The sequence below is a fragment of the Sesamum indicum genome, linkage group LG8, assembly GCF_000512975.1.
Source record: "Sesamum indicum cultivar Zhongzhi No. 13 linkage group LG8, S_indicum_v1.0, whole genome shotgun sequence".
Taxonomy (NCBI): Eukaryota; Viridiplantae; Streptophyta; class Magnoliopsida; order Lamiales; family Pedaliaceae; genus Sesamum; species Sesamum indicum.
This window is the reverse complement of record NC_026152.1, coordinates 15,099,294-15,115,405: the sequence shown is the minus strand read 5'-3', so window position 1 is coordinate 15,115,405 and position 16,112 is coordinate 15,099,294. Positions and strand designations below refer to the sequence as shown.

The window sequence follows — 16,112 nt, the reverse complement described above, 5'->3', positions numbered from 1 at the left end:
TTTTACTATTTTTTAAAATTTTCTGTCCACATTGTTCGATTTTCTTTTATATAATTTTTATTTTTTTAAAAAAAATTGAGCAATGTAAAATTGACAATTCCGTACCTCCATTGACGATTACATAATCTGATCAAATATCAGGAATATTGGTAAAAATCTCAAACAATAAAAAAATATTTATGATTATATCAAATAAACATAATTATAATTTAACCCTTACAAGTCAAAATGACAACACGGCCAACAAACCAAATAAGTAATCAAGTCGAAATTACTAAGTTAATAAGTAATTTTAGAAAATGGAATTTTGTTTGGGACATTCTAAAAAAAAGTGTTGGCAATAAATTGGGACAAGAACATTTGGTAGTTAACATTAAATGATGTTTTTTAGAATATTTAGTCATATCTCCATAAGTCCACTGAATATTTGTGACTTTTCTAAAATGCAAAAATTAGTGGTATATATTTTTTACCAATAAAAGAATAAATTATAACCAACTTATATGATATTTGGCATAATTGTGAATACCTCTTGTTGTATGAGAGATTACTAATACCCCTAATATTTGATAAAATTATATAATTATTGGATGGTAGCCCGCAATTAACAATTTTATCTAATTGTATTTTGTTAAAAAAATATTAGAAAACAAGGTGGATGGAAAATTTGAAAAGAAAAAGAATTGTCGACTTATTCCTTAAATTTTTTTTTAAGAAATTAATGAAAATTATAATTTATAGCCAACAAGAGCATTTTGATCAATTCACAACAAAAAAAGCTGGAATCTAATGGAGACTAACGAATCGTGCTAGTTGTTGGACGATAATTTTCAAACAATGAGAGATATTTATAATAATACTAAAGAATAATTACACTCCCATCCCCTAGGGTTTGTGTAATTATATGTAGACTTCCTGTGGTCAGAAAATTACATATTACCTGTCACGTTTGTTTCTGTATAACAAATAGGTCAATCCTTTGTCAAAATCCACTAAACTTATTGATATTAACAAAAAAATTGAATGAAAATTGATATTTACCCTGAATCGACTTATTATTGACTTATTACAAGTCAAATAAATTTTTTGTGACTAAACTATTCTTATAATGGTGAAAATATATCTCGTCATATGTATTAACGTGTGAAGGTGTATAAGGGTATTTTGATTATAAAAAAAATTATTTGACCTACCAATAAATCAATAATAAGTCAATCAGGATAAATATGAATTTTTATTAGATTTTTTATTAATACCAATAAATTCGATAAATTTTAACTAACGGAGAGACTTATTTGTTAGACGAAAACAAACTTGATATGTGCTAAATATAATTTTTCAGAACATATAAAATTTATATGTAATTAGACTAAATATCAGAGGAGGAGAATGTAATCATCTCATATTCTAAATCTAAAAAAAAATCATTGTAATTTTCCCTAAATAAAACTCAAAGAATTTCCACTCCGTAAATTCTTTTCTTGTGTTTTTGCTCATCTTTATATATCTTTTTAAATTAAAATAGATATACACTTAAAAACTGAACTGATTTGTAGGTGGTAGGGGTTGCGATGTTGAAGCCCAGACGCAACCGCAAGCGTGCTGAATAATCACTCGTTTACAGCCTACAGAAAGGAAGAGATGTAGATGCGTACGGCATGTGAGTGCAATAGAGATTGGATTTGGGGCTCCATTTGTTGGATTTGGATACACAGCCACAGCCACAGCCCTCTTCTCCATGTGTTCTCATCTACCACCCAACCAACAATATTCACTAAATAATTAACTTGCCTACCTCAATTAACTGTACTTAACTATTTAAATAAGTATTTTATTTGATTAATGAATAAGATCTTTTCATATCTCATGTACTTAATTTGAATTCATAATTGGGGGGGGGGGGGGGGGCAGTGCCACATTTTTATATGATACTTATTTGATCGATTTCCATTTTATTTGAAATACAGTATTATAATCATTTCTTCTTCAAAACGCGACGTCCTCATCGAGTTGTGACATAGCCTATGATAAATCGCGGACATCAGGATTCTAGAGCTGGCTCTTCTACATTTAGCACTTTTGTTCAGTAGGTTCAAGAGATGGCTTCAACGTGCGTGGCACTTTGCTCCTCATGGCAAGTAGTTCTTGATTTTGCTCAGTGGTCGCTTGGGCTTGCGAGTTCACTTGACATGAATATTGAACAATGCCATTTTAAATTACTTTTGGGGGAATATTCTATTAGAATTCTCTCACACGATAGGCACATGAGTTTTGAAAAGAGTGATGAATCAACTCCGATCTTATGTTTTGGAGAAATTCGTCATCTCAGCCACCCTTTTTAGTTCTACTTTAATCCCTTGTCTCTTTGATGCACTGTAATAGTTACTCATTTAAAAAATAAACGTAATTCTATAATGTACAAACATTCTAAAAAATTATTTGGTGTAATATCGAACAAGAACATAGCTTAGACATATATCAGACACGATATTTGAGTGTCCAAAAATATAAATTTTTAAAAAAAAAAAGAACATAGTTTCTGACAAGCCACAAGCACGCTTGTTGACATGTCGAGCACATTTAGAGTTTTTTTTTTAATATTTCAAAAAATTTTGAGTTGTCTGAAAAAAATTGGCATAATAAAAAAGAAAAAAAATTAAGTTCACTCGTCTAAAAAAAAATTGGGATGAAATTACTATGAATCAGAGAGATGGTCAATAATGATTTAACTAACTTGGATGATTATAAACTTTTCATTGTATTTTTTAAGATAAATTGATTATACATATTTCTAAAGCCACATTTGATTAAAAATTTAGATGTAAGACATGCTTATTTTATTTTTTATCTTTATATTTTTTATATTGTACATTTTAATTTTCTGAAAAGTTGAGAATATATATAATAAAAATATATTATATATAGTCATATCAATATCATATCACAAATTTTTTCATATTCTCGTATTTGTGTTCGTGCATCATAAATTGTGATAATCTCTCGTCTTTAAAAGAAAACTCATTGTGGTAAAGTGGATATAAATATTCCACTAATAAGACGTACAGCCGAAAAAGCTCATTTACAAAAAAAATATCATGTACTTCAAAATGATATTTTCTTTATAACTAACTAAAGACACAAATATTAATAAACAACTTCAAATTATTCAGGAAAAAATGTTAAATATCTATAATATATATTAAGGGATAGCACCTCTTTGAATCTGTTATTTTTTTTATATGGTTTTCTTTTTACATTTAATTTATTTTTTAAAATTTTCATCTAACTTCCCCCCATTATCTTTTAATAGTTGTTTTCTTCTTTCTTTCATTTTTGAATTTCCTTTCATCTTTTTTTTTTCTCATCATTTTTACAAATTTAATATTATTTTTTTGATATACTTTATTAAATAATAAAATTTTATAAATATTTTATTTTAAATGATATTTATAAAAATTATACACACACGTAAACTGTGCCACAAATTACTAGTAATTATAAAAGTACACTAACTTTTTCAATTGTATGGATTATTCTTAGAATATTCTATTTATTTTAATTAGATTTCATTACAGCTTAACTCTCAAAAACTATAGAAAGATTTGTTAAAAGATTAGACACTATTACGGTATATTTGAGAGACGATGAACTAAAGTGGGCTAGAAAGTGATGGTAAGGAAATACCGAAGAGATTTGACGTATAATATTCAAAGGGTATATGATAAAACATAATTACAGGGTGTTCGAATGAGCTTATAAACTTTTAAAATCATCTTAAAATGTTATAGAGCTTATAAAATACTGCAAGGTGTTTAAGTAATTTTTTTAAAGAAAGAACTTTAATATTAAAAAATAAAATATTACGAGCTTATAAACTACTTTTTTTTTTTTAAAAAAAAAAAAGTCAGGAGTTCCCAACTTATTTTCAAAATCGCAACAAGTAAATTCATTTTTTTCCAAACTAATTACAAAATTGCCATTAGCAACATATTATCGAATATTAACTAAAAAAAAAGAGAATATTGTAAAATTTATTATTTTATTTTATCCAAACATTTCAATAATTTTAGTTTTAAAAATAAGATTTTCTTATAGGAAGTATTAATTTATAAAATTTAAAAATAATCTTACCCAAACAACATCTTAATAGTTGATGGATATTGAGGACAAATTAATATTTGGTGCACCCTGTCATTTACCCAAACCTACAAAGTAAACTCATTTTCATTCTTATTAAATAAATTCATCTTTTTCATTGATATCGTACATTTATTTATGACCTGTTTAAGGAAAATACAACCACTTTTTTTTTTGAATTATAAATTATAATTTTATATATTTTTAAAAATATTTTAATATACTATATGAATCATTTACTTTACACACCCTCAATTTTCTTTTAATATTTTTCCGAATATTTTTTTTTAAAAAAAAAATCAACAAGAGTAAAGTAGTAATTTCTATCTCACCTTCTGAGGACTATATAATTATTTTTTATTTGAATAGGGGTACTTGTAATTTCTCAAATAATAAGAAGATATTCATAATTTATGTCAAATTTGAGGAATGATAACTATAATTTATTCATCTATTATTCCTATACACAAAACGATGAACATAACAACACTCTTTAGACTTAATCATTACTATAAAATATCCAATTTGAATTATAGATACTATTCCAAGTACGAAAGCATCAACCCCAACTTCACCAACATTTTGAAATGGACAAAAAAATTATCTTATTAATTAAATTTTTATGCTTTACTCATTTATTTATCTTATTAATTAAACTATATATATATTTACTATGATAAATGAGTTGGTGTTAAAATAAAATGTGTTTGTGGAGCATATGTGAATGGGACCAAAATCAAATATTGGGTTGTTCGTCCTTATCAACCCCACATGTCCTGCCTTTCTCTGTCCGCCCCTAAACACATTCTACCCTGTAATACAATTATATGTTTCACTGATTTATTTAAAATTTATTAGCTGATTAATTAATATTGATTAATTAGAAAATTTTAAATTTGCATATTGAAATACTTATTTTATTTATTTGATAAATTATGTCATGTGACTGATCATTGCAAAATTAGTATTTTTTTTAATCAATTCCACTGTTTCTTTTTTTATTTTTTTTCCTTCAGTTATTATTATTATTTTTGGGTAAGGGTATTATTGTCCTTTCACCATGGGACGTGGAGCCACAACTTAGAAGTATTATTGTTGGACTAGTAGTGTTTGCTGATCTCCTAAGCATTTCCCACCAAGCCTAAAGCATTCCAGATTGTTCATCAAATACCCGGCGTATTCCGTCGGCGCTTTCTCCGATCAGTCTCCGACTGGTTTCCGGCACATACCGATCATCCTAAGGTACAGGAAATTGGATCGTGACGAGTTATTCGCATTTCTCATTTCTAATTCTCCTATTTCCTCAAAATTCGGATGATTGATAGTTTTTAGTGATCGAAATGAGTGTGTTAACTCTGTAATATTTGACAAGTTTGCATTATATTTTGGAGGATAGTTTGAATTGATTGTTGTTGTTGTCGAATGTAGGTATTACTTTTGAGATTTCCGTGCGGAAAGGATGAGTAAAGTATTCGAAGGTTACGAGCGCCAATACTGTGAGCTGTCTGCTAATCTATCCAAGAAGATTACTTCAGCTAGTCTCCTTGATGGGGGTGAGAAAGGATTTTCTTTGTTCTTTGCTGGTTTTCTTGAATAGTAATTCGTTTACAGTTCTTATTTTTCTTTTTGTCATAGAATAAATTGTGTTTCATCAATTTCCGTGGACGTGTAATGGTATCTTGAATTGCTAAAGAGTCTTCCCGAGATGTTGCTTGTTGCAGCTAGAATGTAGAAATAACAAGTTTTTGACGGTTAGAAATTATAATTTGGAGTGTGCTGGACTTTTATGTTTTAGATTTTTCGAGAATTCAAAACAAGTCATAGCACTGATCTGATGGTAAACACACTTAACTTTGATCATGTGTCTGTGAGTGAGCAACAATGTCTGAAAATGATGCTTCAGTGCTAAAAGTACGTCCCTAACATATAATATTTTAGTTTTATTCTTGTTGCACTTCTTATATTTAGTTTTTTCATCTTCTTCCATCTGGCAGTTCTTTAACATGGTGGGATGACAACTGTTACATGTCAAAGGAAATTGGGTTTTTGGCTTAAAATCTGTCAGAATGGTTTAAGACATCACACCTCTCAAAATTGAAGAAACTTTTGAGCTCCATTAAACAAATTTTAGCACTTGGTTCCAAATGTAGACTGATTCATGCAGAAGAAGCTATATCTTCCATTAGTTTTTGTCTTTTCTGTCGGTTTCTTGCTGTCCTCTATTGAGATTTATGATTATACTAAGTTTTCAGCTCACTGAGGTTCTGAGATTGTGCTACAACTAACTGTGCCACAGAACTTTCCTTTCCATTTCATTTTTTGAAAGCATATAAACAGAGAACAGCCGTATCCCTTGGAAATGAACGTAAAGTTATTTCTGCAAGTGTAACTATCCCCACCACTTGTATGCTCTGCTTATATTTTTTTATTTGATTGTAGTACATAAACTACCTTGATCTGCTGGAGCGTATAGTTTTCTGATGGTCAATAGTCTTATACTTAGTTTGCAATTTCTCTTAATTGAGTACTAAAATCATATTATGGACAGGCGTGATTATCTTGCTACCTTGCTGTAAACTGACACCTTAAGCAGGTTCATATTGTTGGGTTGTGTACCATACTTTTCATGTAAACATGAACTTGTAAGTTTGGAGGACTCAACAAGATCTTTGATGCCATTTTTCCCCCAATTTTGCTAGATCTGATTTGTAAGCTTTTTATAATTTGCAAGGTGCAATGACAGAATTAGTTCATCACCTCATGCAAAATGGGGTTATGTTTAACATTTTAATTGCAGCTCTTATGTGTTTGTATGTAGTTCATGCCCATTTGTTGCTTATATGGTCACTATGACATCTTTCATAATTGCAGAACAGAAGAAACAGAAAGTATCTGAAATTAAAGGAGGATTCGAAGATGCTGAGGCACTGGTAATTGAATGCTCTGAAACATATAATAATAGTATCTATAGACTTCTGAAACTCTAGACTAAACTATGACTTTGATTAATATCCTAGATACGTAAAATGGATCTAGAGGCTAGAAGCTTGCCCCCAAATGTCAAAGCTACACTCCTGGCCAAGTTGAGAGAATATAAAACGGATTTGAACAATTTGAAAACGGAAGTGAAGAGAATCACTTCAGCTAATGCCAACCAAGCAGCACGGGATGAGTTGTTGGAATCAGGAATGGCGGATACAATGATGGTACTTACCCTTCCCATTTTTATTACTAACGTGATTATGAGCATGAAATGATCATCTTATTAGTGATTGGGGATTTGGGGTTAATTGGAAAAGGTGACAAGTGGATGCATTGACTGCAGTTGCCTCCTGTTCTGAAGATTTATGGCTTTCTATCATTTCTTTGCTTTTCCTGCTTAGGATGTGACTAATCGCACATCCACATTTCTCCTCCACTCTATTTTCTTTCTGAAAATGTTTAATAGTGTTTTTTCACTTTAAATAAATCATATTGATTAAGTTACATTATATTCTATTTGTTCTTTTTTAAGATGATTGCCGGAATCAAAAGAAAGATAGGTGATCCTTTCTTGGTGAAACTGGTCCTCTTTCTAGTGCAGTTAACTTTTTGGTTTGTCTAATAATTATTAAGTTGGAAAGAGATATTATGTTTTGTCTATAAAGATGCATGTAAGCTCGCCATCAGTGGAGATCTGTCTATTCTGTTTCATAGATATAAGTGTTCCTTTAGATTGTCTACCAGTTGAATGTTCTGTTTCCTATGCCTAAATTCCATATCATTTTCCTTGCCTCATCAAAATTTAATCTATCGAGACATCAGAGCAAACACTGCTTTGATTTTTTACTTTAATATTGAGCTTGACAAAGTTCTACTGTCATATTAAACTTCAGGGTGTTTTTGGAGAAAGAAAACAATTTTGGAAAAGAAGTGGCAAAATGAAACCAGTGAAAAGTGATTTTTATATTGGGTGCCTATATCTGCTTATAGCGCCATAAACTTGATTAAACGCCTATGTCAAACTTGCTACACCTGAAATTCAGGTCTTACAGTCTAGTAAAATATGTGACAGTGAAATTCAGCATTCTTGAGTGATGATGTGAATTTTCCGATTTCTGGTTATATGGTCCAGCTGCTGATTTTGGCACTTATAAATTTTAATTTCTGTTTTTAGACATAGGATACAAGTAGCTTATCATCTTCTGAGGTGGCCACAGTTTGAGGTGATATCTGTGCATTGCTTTTATGAAATCTCCATTAGTTATATTCGGTTGTGAGGGAGTTGCTTATGGTTGTCTATATACTTCTTTATATCTTATTGCTCCTATATTTTATGCCCATGTTGTTGGTTGAGAGATATTTGCTCCACATAGGTTAATTGTATGTTAATTGAAATTCGAGAATACAGGCATCAGCCGATCAAAGAACGAGGTTGATTATGTCAACTGAGAGATTAAACCAGTCCAGTGATAGGATCAGGGAAAGTCGAAAAACAATGCTGGAAACTGAAGAGCTTGGGGTCTCAATTCTTCAAGATTTGCACCAGCAACGTCAGTCCCTCCTGCACGCGCATAACACAGTATGTCATTTCATAGATTCCTACATCCGTTTTTGGTTTTGTTTGTTTCACACTTTTCGTAGTAATAAATATTATCAGACTTGGGAGCTGGTATATTCCTCCCAAGGTTAGAGACTGAGAATGAACTGCACTATTTGATTATTGAGATTATTAAGATGATGAAAGAAGTTATCTTTTGCAGCTTCATGGGGTGGATGACAACATCAGTCGAAGCAAAAAAGTTCTTACTAATATGTCGAGAAGAATGAGCAGGAACAAGTGGATCATCGGCTCTATCATTACCGTTCTGGTTATAGCCATAATTTTGATTCTTTACTTCAAGCTGACCCATTAACTTGGCAGTTCTCATAATTGTAATACCTTTTTGTGTTGTCTTTTTGGTTTTTGTGATGAACCTGTATGTGTTCTACATTACTTGTGTGGCAATTTGTAATTGTAATCTTTGTGTGCGATGGATTATATTTACTGCCGAGTTCGTCATCTCTCTGTACTGTAAAGCACCAGCTATATCTGCTCGGTATTGAGTATCCAATATCCTTTAGGCGTTCTGCTTTTGTTTTAGCACAGGCTGTTTGCTAGTATTTTCGCATTAAATTGAGTAATATAGCTGTTTATTGGCCCAAGTTGTAGTTATTGCAGCGGATTGAATGTTCTATTTCAAATCTATTGCATTTTTTTATCTCATTCGTGTATGAAAAATTTCTCTAAATAAGATTATAATGTAATAATTTGTACACAGGGTATGCATATAGTAATAGAATAGAATGTATAACAGAAATAAAATAAAAAATTCAATTCCTTATTGCAAAAGGTTACTTGGCTGAGAAAAAAGCATGAACGATCAACGTCTCAAGTTCTGCGAGAAAAAGGAAAGAAAAACAAATAATAAAGAAACAATACAAGACTAGACTTTGATTTTCAGGTTTTAGACCAACAAAATCACACATAGTTGAACTTAGAATCCAACTGATGATAAGTTGACACCAAATTGTTTGAAGTACTACGCCAATTAAAGACAAGATAAAAATCCATGATCTCATTCCACCTCTTCTTGTCAATACTAGCCAGATTCACACACACACACACACACACATAGAGGCACCCCTGTTTCGCCACACCAGCAATATGCAGCATATACACACTTGCATATGACTGCAACATGCCATATGCAGTAAAAGCGCGCAATATAACAAGTTATGCAGCCCAAGCACTCGAAGAAATTCAAGCATATTTAGTCATGTACACCATGAGCACACAGCACACGCATTTTTGGCTTTTTCTTAAACGTGCAATGAAAATATAATGATTGGTATTTACAAAGATCAGTAATGACAAATTTCAGTAATGTTATAGTAATATAACATTCTCAAGGCGTGCAGCTGACTCTCATTTCAAGCTTAACAACGAAATGAGTTCTAGGACCCCTACATCTCTGATGATTTCATTTGAGCTTGACCACATCCTAGACCTCCTTAAAGAGCATTAAAATCTATAAGCACCCATGAAAGAGAGATTTTCATCATAAAACTTTACATAAAACTCGGAAGCAGCCATATCATACAACAAACTATGGGCAGAATGGTCATAATTTCAGCTAGAAAGTAACATAATAAAGCTTCTCATAGGTGTCACAGGGATTACATTACTTCTTTTGGGAAGAAAAACCCAATATCCAATTTTACCTTTTCCTCCTAAAATATCAAAGTTCAGTTCAATAGTATGGGGTTTAGGGGCTCGACAGGTATCGTGAAACGAATCTCCTGCCAGGCCCTGGTGAGAGATTCCTACCTTTGTTGTAGATTCACATAAAGATTCCTCATGCATGCAACTGCTCGGTATTGTGTATGAAAATGTGAAGCATCTGGCTTTCATTGTAAAGGAGGTCCAGCACACCTATACCATATTAACCAATTGAGGAAGCATACTCACGTGCTTTCTGAAGACTGCATCCGAGGAAGTTAAAAACACAAATAGAACTTCAGTTAAGAGTTGTATATATGGCAAAAGCAAAGGACAAATACAAACTGACTACCTGCATAGGATAAAAGTTCATTGTTGGTGTAATGAAGCATCATGCTCAGGAGAAAAATCCATATTAGCAGTTTCATCTTCCTCATCATACTCTTCTTCCTCATCTTCTTCTGCTGAAGTAGCTTGCCCATTAAGATCCACATTAACACCATTTACCTTCCTCACAAACTGGCCTCTCAAACGAGGTCTGCGTTCAGCGAGTTTCTTACGGTTCACATATCTGATCCTCTTGTCAAAACGTCTTTCTTTTCGCTTCTGCCTGAACTTCATCAAGGCTGCCTCCCTACGGTCAACTTTACTTAACTTCCCTTCATCAAAGGACGAATTTCCAATCGATTGCCATGGATGTGGTGCAGGCATTTGGCCTGGTTGTAGGCATAAGCCAAATGGGTAATAAGGATAAGATGCCATCCCTGGGATGTGAGGCGCACACTGGGGAATATGGTTGTACTGAGTTAATAAAGCAGAATTAGCATGGTTGTGCATATCTGGTAGGTTCTTGTAATACATAAATGCTGATGACATCGTTACTTGATTCATTACTCTGGACATGTAAGAATAGGCAGTATGAGTGTAACTACTGGTAATATCATGGGGATAGCCATTTCTTAAATGCATATGCTCCTGAGAGAACTCCTCCTTTGCGTTTCTCTGTTGAGAGATATCCAGTGATACAGGGGGAGTACAGGACCTCTCCATAGAAAATGATTCAGGAATACTGTTAGTGCTCGGACACTCGTCTCCTTGTGAATTCGTAGTGCTTGGATAATGATCTCCTTGCAAATGGTTTTCCAGGGTGTTTCTGCTATCTTCTCCTTGTATATTGGGACCCACTTGACCACTCAGTATAGGATTTTCCATCATCCTCACATGCAGAGGTGTATTTTCATGAACAGGAGAACACCCCTGGTCGTTGCTTTGGGACGTGCTTGATTTGACATACGTGAAAAAGGCAGAAGATTCACCTATCTTCAATTGGCTCTTCTTTGGGAAAGATGAGATTTGTCCTGAAAACAATTTAAAAGCAAAACTTAGGCATATGTAACATAGAAGACAAGAAAACCAAGTAAGATGTTCTCTTTGATTAGCCATTAAACTTTCCAATTTTCAGTAGGAAGTCTCAAACAATAATCCAAAAGAATCCAAGTCGCATCAAGAAGAATGAATGGCCTTCAAATCTAAGAAAAGAGGGGGGGATAGCAGAAAATCAACTCCATTTAAGTTGACGGACTTTTAGCAGATCTTGACATTACAGTTCTCTAGCATGTAAAAAGTATGTTGGCTAAACTTGAAGAAATTGCACGAACTCCCTAGTATGATACACATATCGATGATGATGGCAAGAGCAGTTACAAGACTGGGCACACCAAAGTCAGAAATCTGAGGTTGACATAGGCATGAACATCAGAATTTTGCATCTTTAGGTGAAGAATCTTCCTCATTATCAACAACAGTAGAATGCTTCACTGCTGCAGCAAAAAAGCGCGCCCCAAATCGTGAAGCCAGGAGCTTTCACATGGTGAAAATTTTCACCTCTAGTCTAATGATTTTTTCCAACGGAGAAGCATGTCAGCTAACATAGTTATACCAGATCATATGTTTGAAGTTCTGTCTATAACTTTTCTCATCTCCACTAGATTAAGTTAAAAATTCCAAAGAAAATTCCGGAGGCCAATTGGCCATATCTATTGACAAGGAGACCAAAGAATCTTCAAACTTCTTTTAATTAGTCCCATTAAAGAAAATCAGGAAAAAGTTGTCACCTCTACTTCAAAAAATACAAACAGGATAGCAGCAGAATGACTTTCGATGGACATGTTCCAGATTCATTTGTACTCCTCAATTACGCACCAAAATATTAGAACTGTCCCACAATAATGTTTGGTTGTGTTTTCAATGAGATTTTTTCCACTTTTCACTATTTAGTTAGTTGGGATTTGTTTGGTCAAGCCATTTTTATTGAAAACGAATTCCTATTTTAATTCTCAAAATTTTGAAATTATAAGTCACATGGGTTTGTCATATTTGTCTTATCTTGTCAGCATGTCTTTTCTTGTTTCAAATCAATTAAAATTATTTCAAATGGCAAGACTCAGTTTGATTATTTTATAATTTCACATATTCAATTAATTTGGTCATATGTCACATCAAAAATACATATACCTATATTCAACATTGTCACACCTATATACCTACATTTGGAAACAACTAATCCAAACATATTCTCAGTTTTCGCACAAAAACCAATAAAGCATTTCTACCCATTTTCAAATGTTGGAAACTGAAAATAAAAATAAAAACACAACCAAACGGGCTTTATCGTGTTCCAAAAAACTGATAACCTAAATGCTCCAGATTATTTGATGCCTATCTATCTAAATATAGCAGACGCTACACTGTTCAGATGCACGCTTCTGGGTTTACTTTCAGAGACACTGGAAACATATGTCCAAATGGTCAAGAAAAATATTCTTCAGATATGCAATTGGAGAATCAGAGAATTCTGTTTAATATTTTATAGGTAGTCAGGAATTAATTAAATACTGTGATCCATTCACCTGTCCATTTGTCACTTATTCCTGGCACATCACGCTGACACTCTGAAAGAGCCTCAACTGCTATAGCAATAGGAGCAGCAGTGGTGGTATTAGTCTGAAATTTAGATGCAGGAACAAAACAAATGCAAATGGAGTAAATGTTAGTTAAATAATCAACTTAACAGGAATTGAAATCCTCAAGCATTATTGCATATCAACAACAACAATCTTTGTCAGAAACTCTTTATTGGAATAAAAATTGGGTTGTCACGTTAATCTCCTACCTGAGCTAAATCCCCAATTTCTCCTCTCCCTTTTTAATAATTATAAAAGTTTCCCCTTTAATTTTGCTCCAAAGGGAATCCAGACAAAAGTTATGAATTGGACACTTTGCTCACAGCTTGACAAGATAAACAAGAGAAAAAAGAATCAAACTCACCTCATCTTCTGGATAGGTTGAAACACACGTCTCCGGGTTAGTACTCTTTCGAGACTTGTCGTCCGTGTCGTCCGAAAATAAAGTGGTGCTGTTGGTATTAGCATCACTATGGTCCGACACAACCACATCAAAATCATAACTTACAATATTCTTCTCCACTAGTCCAAGCTGTCGATCAAAAAATAAGTGTACACAAGGATTAGATAAACTTATAATAGTACACAAAAATATGGTAAAGAATTTACTATGTTGATGAAAGATCACTACATACTCGCAGCATTTTGGATAGGACATTTTAAAATGGACCATGTGAAGATGCTTTACCACAAGGTAGCTTTAGAACTAGAACAGACTATGATTTTATTCAATTTAAATAAGAGTATCATTAAATTTTGGGATATGTCCTAGTAAGTACCAAGAATTGATAATTAGTTCCTCGGACATGGTTAGTGTGATGTAACCCATAGTCCATACCCACACAGGTTACTGAGAATATAGAGAGCATCCACACTACTCTTAACGAAAAACCAAGGAAAAACTCCAGATTGTTAATAACAATTACTTCATGCACCAAAATATAGTATTTACCATTCGCCGCCTTCTCCACATGTGAGTCCACAAGTTCAAGAGCTCATTGGTACGTAATGGCTTCACGAGGTAATCAGCTGCTCCAAGTTTCAGGCACTTGACAACAATAGGGACCTCATCTTGAGATGACATCACTAGCGAAGCAAACAAAGCAACCAAAGAATGACAATCATATTAGTCTCTTCTATAACTTTAAACATTTATAATAAAAAAATACATGGAGGGGAAAAGAAAAAATTATACTCACTGATCACAGGAATACGTCGCCACTCTTTGTCCCTCATGATATATTTTAACATTTTCAATCCTTTAGACATTGGAAGGTCAAGTTCAGAAAGAATAATATCTATATCAGCCCCCTCAGCATTCAGTGCATCAATCACCTGTCTTGGCGACTTCACGGAAGTCACTGGAGAGCAATGCCATTTACATTCAGTGCCCAAAAATCACATGATGGTTAAGTGAGGAATTGACATATGATCAACTTAGGGAGTTTCTAGACTTCACAGCAGTAGTGAAATTTCAAAGAGTGGAAATATAATAGTCAATTCCAGGATATATAAGTAATTCCCATATTTTATAACACTAAATTTAATAATGGAAATGTACTTTTTGTTGATATCTGGCACTTCCCATTCTAATTAAATAGAACTTTCATGGAAGAGAATCAATTCCTTGTCCTCTGTGTTTCCTTTAAGGCCGTCTAAAATTCTTCCAAAGACAATTGTTTTCAAGACACGTAAACAAGTTCTCTCTGGAACTCCTTTAATTCCTAAACTTATCTTCACTTTTTTACTAATTCAACGATCATCAATATACCTGCACCGTACAATTTTTTTGAGGAAAGGAACACCACATGCTGGGTGTAATCAACCTGCTTATAGTTCAACCAGCACCACTGGTTGCACTCAAAACCATCACTAAATCAAATGCAATTAATCTGGTAGTCCAGTGAAGTTTTAAAATCCTCCTAACAGATTAATCAGGAATGATCCAGACCGGTATTTAGATGAAATCCTGAAAGGTAATGACTGTAAGGCTTGGCGCAGTTAATGGCGATGATATTGATGTGAGTGATTACAGCTAAGGTGAACTTTCAAGGCTGATATAGCAAAAAGTCAACACTTGAGTCTCATTATGTTAGTTTGTAAAACCAGTTCTGGAAATCTAGTACCCAGTTACTGATAAAGCAATTAAGTTATAAATTGGGAAAACTTTACTTCTAGAGTAAGTACTTGTAATTTGCAGTCAAAACTTTTTTAACAATACAAATGGCCACATTAAGTGTTATTTCAACTCGTTATTTCTCGTGCATATCCACCCACCCCAAGTGAGGGTGTCAAAGCTCTTCCAAAGCAAAACCCTTCCTAAAAATTTTATTTTGGAACAAGTCAGGCTTCTTCGGTACAGTAAACTCAGACCTTCCAACTAATTATATCACATAATATTTGACAATTCCGCCAACTTCAGCTCTAAGGATGCATTTAACATGGAAAGTTGGAATCTAAAGCTGCATATGTTCCTTAATGATATGCTATAAGTTTTTGATTATCCCTACAGCACATGATTAAACAACAAATCACACTAAATTCGATCTTAAAAAGTAAATATGAGTACAGAACAAACTCCATTCTCAATTATAAACGATTATCAAATCATAGCAATGGCTATAATCAATCAAAATATCAACAAAAACTTCAAACAGTGAAGAACATCAAAATAGTACCTTGATAAGAACATTTACACAAAAGTGTAAAAACCTCCTCAGAGCTTTTGTCATCATTATCACAGAGCAAAATCCTCACTTTACTCCGATCAA

At 32.9% G+C, this 16,112-nt stretch overlaps 2 protein-coding genes across 2 annotated transcripts in view; one reads left to right on the top strand and one right to left on the bottom strand.

Annotated features, from left to right (window-relative positions):
* LOC105168809 (vesicle transport v-SNARE 13) lies at positions 5,223 to 9,321 on the top strand. The gene is made up of 6 exons (XM_011088964.2): positions 5,223 to 5,379; positions 5,566 to 5,690; positions 7,009 to 7,067; positions 7,155 to 7,343; positions 8,528 to 8,698; positions 8,880 to 9,321. Exons 2-6 carry the CDS (start codon positions 5,597 to 5,599, stop codon positions 9,030 to 9,032), a joined length of 666 nt encoding a protein of 221 aa, XP_011087266.1. The 5' UTR covers positions 5,223 to 5,379; positions 5,566 to 5,596; the 3' UTR covers positions 9,033 to 9,321.
* Positions 10,257 to 16,112, bottom strand: part of LOC105168807 (two-component response regulator-like APRR1) — a gene marked incomplete in the record, with an annotated part of 6,461 nt that continues 605 nt past the window's right edge. The window contains 7 exon segments of the mRNA XM_011088963.2: positions 10,257 to 10,641; positions 10,731 to 11,736; positions 13,288 to 13,381; positions 13,706 to 13,873; positions 14,294 to 14,427; positions 14,541 to 14,702; positions 16,020 to 16,112. Of these exon segments, the coding sequence (XP_011087265.1) occupies positions 10,748 to 11,736; positions 13,288 to 13,381; positions 13,706 to 13,873; positions 14,294 to 14,427; positions 14,541 to 14,702; positions 16,020 to 16,112 (1,640 nt within the window).